This window comes from Branchiostoma belcheri, unplaced genomic scaffold (assembly GCF_001625305.1).
Source record: "Branchiostoma belcheri isolate BF01 breed outbred unplaced genomic scaffold, Haploidv18h27 scaffold57, whole genome shotgun sequence".
Taxonomy (NCBI): domain Eukaryota; kingdom Metazoa; phylum Chordata; class Leptocardii; order Amphioxiformes; family Branchiostomatidae; genus Branchiostoma; species Branchiostoma belcheri.
The window spans coordinates 11,239-18,278 of record NW_017804209.1 but is presented as its reverse complement, the minus strand read 5'-3'; the positions used below and the strand labels follow the sequence as shown (position 1 = coordinate 18,278).

The window sequence follows — 7,040 nt, the reverse complement described above, 5'->3', positions numbered from 1 at the left end:
GTGTGTGGTCAATGGAGAAAACTACAAATCCATGGTAATATAGAGTATTCATATCGACAGGCATTAATCCTTTACTATCTCTTCTGGTATATGTACAAATGTATATTCAACGCGATATTTTCCTCCGTGTTGTACAGGGCCTGCCACAGTAACACAGCATCCCGCGGATCAAACAATAGATGTTGGAGGTCAAGCAACATTCACCTGCAACAGCACAGGTGTCCCAGCACCTGCGATCACCTGGTACAACGACAGCAGTGCAATCACACCTGCAGGACAGATCAGTGTGATTGAAGTTATATATACAGTAGTAGAGAACGGTATCAGTGAAAACGCGATAACCAGCACATTAACCATTACATCTGTGGGTCGTGAGGACAACGGAGTGTACAAGTGTGCATCATCTAATGCTAACGGGGTATACACAGTCACGTCACAGGCGGCTAGGCTTACAGTGCGAGGTAAGGAACCAGGATCTTTATATGTAGTGTTGATCTCAATCTTGAATTGCACATTCGAAAATCGACAGCCAAAGATAAAACTTTGTTTTTACATATCATTGATGATGAATCCGGACTTTTCTTATAAGTTGTATGTTTTATTATCTTACCAACTTTTACATAATTGACTTTGACACCCAGATATGTCGTCTCTTGAGGTTGTTTCTCTTGCTAACAGAAATACCTTAAGCGAATTCATGAAACCGTTTTTATGTTTACCGAAGGAAAACATATTGTTTTTGCTCAGTTTCTTCCTCTTCTTCCGTTCCAAACAAACAAGGTCAGTGACCAGTGCCAGACGTCTGTCACCATGGTAACTGGTACTGGATTACATTATGTTGCAAGTGCCATGCAAAACTGAGTTCAATGATCAAGAGGGGCCATATATATGAATGTGTTTTGAGTAAGAATAAAGAAAAAAGCAGTAGTTTGTAAAGCGGGATCATTTGGAGGTAATCATGACGCAATTGCTTTGCAAATGTTACCTTTCTAGTGTTTTTCTTATCTCATACAGAACGTCCGGACGATGTTAAAGTTACTGTCACAGCCGTGAACTCTACAGCCCTACAAGTCACGTTGACGGTGGGCGTGACTGGAAACCTGGACATCCTCGACTCCCGGGTCAGGTACAGGAGTTTCATCGACGGCGAATGGACACCGTATACGCCGTGGAGAGCAACAGGAATTTCCGGCACAAATGGCTCTGTTCGCATCTCTGGTCTGTTACCTGTCGTTAGGTATGGTGTACAAGTCACTGTGCGAAATGCGCTGGGATTGTGTTGGCCACCTTCATGGGCAAGTGGAATTACAGATGAAGCACGTAAGTACAAATTGTAGCTAATTTATCGTCTACATCTAATGTAGTGTTGTAGTGTTAAAAGCTGTGTTCCTCCATACGCACGGTGCCATACGGCAGACTAGATGATGATGACGACTAGATAATAATAAATCTTAATGAAACTGTGCATAAACAGATTCTGAGACATCTGAGACACATAAGCGTTTCAATCGCTTGATAGATTTTGATGACTCTTTTTTCTATTGTAATAGCAACATCTCACCAAAACTGGCCACGTGTATATGGTCTAGATTGAAGTACAAGCTCATCTTCTTGGACATGATATACATACACCCAAAAAATAACGCACAACATATCCCAATCTTGGTTTCGAAATTGTTCCTGGCAAAAAATGAAATATATTTTTGTATGATGAGCTGTTTTTAAAGTCTGTCTTTGAAATGTTATTCAGTCCGGTAATTCTGCTCTGTACCAACAGCACCGGGCCCTCCGCACGGTTTGCAAGCCGCGCAGACATCTCACAACACCTTGCAGCTGACCTGGCAACCTCCGCTGAGAACCAACGGAGTCATACCGCAGCTACACTGTCCAGTACGGGGAATCGGTCACATGCGAAACACTAGAGTTTTCCCCAAAAAGACGTTACCACGTCTGACAACAGCACCACTACCGTTATCGGAGACCCGGTCCCGTACACAAACTACACATTCCGGGTGCGGGGGGCGACAAGTGCAGGAGGAGGAGACTTCAGCGACTGTAGCGTCACAAAGACACTGGGATATTGTGAGTACTACACTATACTGAATATCAATAGCTTCTGTAGCATGTTGACGAGGGTGTTAGCACGAAAGACATTTCAGTACAGTGTTGGTTTTAGTATCATCGGCCCGTACACATCTATGATGTAAGCATTACTGTGAGAGATTCTCCACATACGAGTCTTAGCTACCTTATCTACATCACACGTTCTTATCTACCCATGACTCGCAGACCCTACAGCTCCGGTTGTCCAGACGGTTGCAGACCAGCACGACTGTAACTGCCAGACGCCAAACCTCCCCCGGCCTGTCCAGCTGCGTGTAGCCTGGCGGCGCCCTGACCACCTCCACGGTCAGCTGCAGGCGTACCGAATCAGCCTGTACAACAGGACCGGCGGGGAACCGTTCTACCAGGAGAACATGACGTCAGGACTGCAGCAGGAGAACCTGACAGCTGTGGTCACATCGTCACACCTGCAGCCTGCGAACAACTACTCTGTCACTGTGAGTCTAAACTGTGACAAGACTTACAATGATCTTGTGAACCATCAAATGTTTTCTGACTGACCTATATGAATATTTTAAGAATTCCTAGAAAAGGTGCCCAATGCTAGTGATTGATCCTGCGATGTTGTATTCTTAGCACAATTGAGTTAGGCTAAAGAATAGGCTAAGTTGTACTGACTCATCTGTTTTGGACCGTTCACGTCTGACAGGTATCAGCTATTAACACCTTCTACCGTGGGAGCGAGAGCCACCCATATATGGCCCGTACGAGTCACGGATGTAAGTATAAGTTTTTACATCAAGAACTCAAATTTGTGCCAGTTAAGTTGTATGCATTGTGAAGATCATATCTAATCGGGTGACGTCGGGTGGTGTAGTGGTGTAGTGGTTAGAGCAATCGACTGTGAACCGGGAGACCCGGGTTCGATTCCGAGTCGTACCCGGTACATGTCTGAACATGCGCCCCGACGTTGTGCCCTTGGGAAAGGCACTTTACACGAATTTCCTCACTCCACCCAGGTGTGAATGGGTACCTAACTTCGGTTGGGGAAAGTCGTATTGAGGTCACCTTGTGGCGCCGAATGGCAGCCGCACAGACCCTTGCGACTGTGTGTATCATTTGTATCATTTGAATGTTGTAATTGTTGTGATTTGTATTGATTATTATGTGATACCCTGCATCAATTCAGCCGTAAGGCTGCGACTGCACGGGTACTGTTTGGACAATAAAAACCATTTATTAATATAATTTCTTGCGGTCTGTATTAAAGGACACCCACAATCATTTACGAATTGCTTGAATGTCGCATCTCCATTCGACAAACAATAATCTCACCCTAGGCCCGGATGCCCCAACTGTGACAAGACTGGCAAACAGTGAATGTGGAGTAAACTGGACAGCTCCTGCAGTAACCAGAGGGAGGCTGACAGGATACAATGTGAGTACAGTCATTATGGCATTGGCATGATTCAGAAGCACCCGCGTGTTGTGATGACACAAAATTCTTGAAAGATGTGACATGCACTATGGCTAGACCAGTTGTTAACTAACTGTGATTTTTCCACACAGGTTCTATATGTTGACACGCCACTTCATAATCCTGACGAGTCTGAACCAGGTATCAGCTATAACCCAGTGGGTTTGGATGAACAACAGTGGTCCAAGTCACTGGCTGAACTTCCCGCCAACTCTTTGGTCCGAGTCACGGTCCGGGCGGTAACATGTGGCGATGGAGACAAGGGGGAGGAGGTCACTTGTCGAGTCTCAAGAGTTGGTAAGAAATAGTCATATTACGACTTGTAGACACACCTGCATATCGTCTGTAAACAACAATTTAGACAAGAAAACATTGTAGATCATGGTGACTTTGTATCTCCCACAATGCAATAGTAGCAGTTTATACTTTTTTGACAGATGGTTCGACGTTCAATTCAATACTTAGCAGTACGTGAAAAGGTACCTTACCTAAGTAATACATGTATTCTTTTACCATATTTAGAACCACCACCGACTCCAGTACTCCCTACCGGCCCACCCCCGATCGCTTTGGCAACATCTTTTCCCATGGTCCTTCCGAAAGTGAGCGAGAGGAATGGTCCTGTACGGTACGTGTGTCTATACATTTCTTTGTTATCACGAGCAACAATTGAGGAATAAAATACATTGTCGATTATTTTCCATCCATTCTTTTTTTTTGCCTCTTTTCACAATGATGGACGCCAGTTGTACGCATGGTTTACCATTAATCTTCTGCAGTTGTTGCCAAGTCATCGTCATCACAATGACTAAAACCGAGAGCCTTGCTGACCTGAAATCAAGAGTTGGAGAACCAGACGTCATGCTTACAGATGACGCCCCTGATGGCGGGAAAACTGTACCTTACGTGGCTTTGTCACTTTCGACGTAAGTTTCTTTTATATCATTAGATCTTTCTACAAAAGATACTACGTTGTAGCTTACAATTACCAGAACACATCACAATCGGCGAAGCATGCTATAGGATCCGTTTCAGGGATGGTTACCAATATGGCGTCTTAATGGTACAAGTTTGTATCGTCATCACAGGCTTTTCTATGCTCTGTTATGTAAGAATTACATGTGCTTCGTGGCAGTTTACTCAATATCTCGAAGTAAAGCTTTCGTTTTTGTAAAGCAGAATATTGTGAAGTGCTTTCAATGCAGTGCTGACGATGCATGCTTTGTAACACTCCTCTACTCCTCCATCAGAGACGACTACAAAAGAACCGATGTAGTACAGATCGGTGACGGGGAACCCTGTGGTCACGAGTGGTGCTGTGGGCGGAGTGAACTCGCCGATCCCAGGCGCGCAAAGTCTCCTGGCAATAAGAAACTCCAGTCAGGTCAGAAGTACACATCAGCAGTGCGGTGTTACGTGGACTCTGGAGCCAAGAGACGCAAGCGGAACACAGAAAAGGTATGTATGATGTAGATGAACGTTCAAATTTGGTCATCTTTAGAGTTTACACCCTAATTTTTTTTTTCATGTAACATGTTCAATTTATATTTCTGTGCCCGGCAATGACATATTAAACTGCATTAACTGACAGTTTGTACGCCCTATCCATGGGGAACGTTTCCATTTTCAGTTATTCACGACAAGTGGGTACATTGAACCTGTTATCACAGAAATGGACAACGAAGGTAATTCCTATGGATTACAGAATGATACATATATATATATATGAACTGTGTTTCTTTTTAAATTATTCAATCTTTAGAATTTCCTTAAGATTTATTATCTTTGCCTGCAACGTATGGGGCACAATGTTTCTGAAAAAAATAAAAAGTGCATGGTACCTGATGGTTTAATTCCCTTTTATCTTTTCGAGGATTGTCAAGAGAAAAAGAAATATATGGGCGATGATCGTTGTTTATGACAACTCTCTAACTGCATTGTTAGTAACAATGTAATAGTAGTGTATTATTTTCCCAACGTAAATGATTGATATGACATAATGTGACTATCATTCCCTTTCAGTCGAAACTGTTCCTCTCGTTCCCATCATCGTTGGCGTTGCGGCTGTTCTACTGGTGGCTCTGCTGGTGACAGTAGGGATCATATTGTACAGGTAAAGTAAAGCCTTTATTCACAGAAAACGCAATCCATTAATGTGTCATGATTAAGCACCCTGTGTAATGAATGTTATAATGTTTACCGAAGGAAAACATATTGTTTTTGCTGTTTCTTCCTCTTCTTCTTCTCCAAACAGTGAAGAACCAATGATATGATTTGTTGACCTCTGTCGCCATGGTAACTGGTGTTGGGTCGGGTTACATAATGTTGCAATTTCATGGTCTGCTGTACAAGGTACAGGAGCAGAGCACGTACAAGGCTGAATTTTGATACTTGTTTACAACATAAATAAATTATAGTTCACCTTCATTCATCTTTGATATGTTAAAGGAAAAGAAAAGCCAATGACGACCAGCATGCTCCAGGTGCTCAGCTAGATCTGAAGATAATCAAAGGGGACGAGCCTTCCGCCACGGAATCAGCTGAACATCCTGCATGTAAGACGCTGGATGAAGACAGTTATCTTTACGAAACGGTATAACTATACAAATATATAGTCATTTGAATGCCCGGCAATTTTTATTTTATTTTCTTGCTTCACACTTCTCACTTGCTTTCACACTTCAACTGATGATGACTGATCTCTACTACAGACCATTTTACTGCTTTCTACTACAGACCATTTACCGCATCCAAGACCTTGTCACTGTGGACGACGTAGTGGAATTCCTGAGGTCCAGAGGTTTTGGGCAGTACGCTGCAGCATTTAGGTGTAAGGTCTGATCTGCTCATCGTTTCCTTTTTTTATAAAAGGGAAAAATAGTGATGCTAAGGCTACAACAATACGGATTCGGAGGAAAGATGGCATCTATACAGTCCATTTGGATAACATGATATACTGCTTCGGAAAATTTGCTGAATTCCTTGTTGATGTGGTATCTGTTTTCAGGACACCAGATAGATGGAGAAGCAGTCTCCAATCTGACCGACGCTGTGCTGGCTGAACTCATTCCTGAGATCGGACCGAGGGTCAAACTACAGAAAGCACTGCAGGAACTGAAGGACAACTCGGTTTGCCTCCTTTTCTGTCTCATCGATTACCCAAAATGTTCAAATATATATCTTCATTAATTAACCCTTTTCAATTTAAGTCTGCATTGTGAACTCTACTGTTTCATAAGAACGAATTATTTAGAAAACATGTTGTTACACATGGCCACAATACAATGCAAAGGACACCTCTCTGCTCCCAGACTTCAGTGCCATCCAAATAATGGCAATCTTGCTAAACGTTGCGTGTATTCAGAAAGACGATTAGATTTTTACGTATATCTGTAATACAACATCTTCGTACTTTGTGATGAGGTCGTTGACAGCTGCTGATGACTTTAACCCTACCTAGACCGGGCTTTTTTTGACATGGGGGGACCGGGGGGGGGGG

General features: G+C 43.1%; 1 protein-coding gene across 1 annotated transcript in view; it reads left to right on the top strand.

Annotated features, from left to right (window-relative positions):
- Window positions 1-4,590: 4,590 nt before the first annotated feature.
- The window catches only part of LOC109481609 (fibroblast growth factor receptor 3-like), a gene marked incomplete at its 3' end in the record, with an annotated part of 12,083 nt that continues 9,633 nt past the window's right edge, over window positions 4,591-7,040 (top strand). The window contains exons 1-6 of the mRNA XM_019784191.1: window positions 4,591-4,595; window positions 4,792-4,999; window positions 5,172-5,226; window positions 5,564-5,634; window positions 6,278-6,341; window positions 6,549-6,670. Of these exons, the coding sequence (XP_019639750.1) occupies window positions 4,591-4,595; window positions 4,792-4,999; window positions 5,172-5,226; window positions 5,564-5,634; window positions 6,278-6,341; window positions 6,549-6,670 (525 nt within the window). The remainder of the gene's footprint in view (window positions 4,596-4,791; window positions 5,000-5,171; window positions 5,227-5,563; window positions 5,635-6,277; window positions 6,342-6,548; window positions 6,671-7,040) is intronic.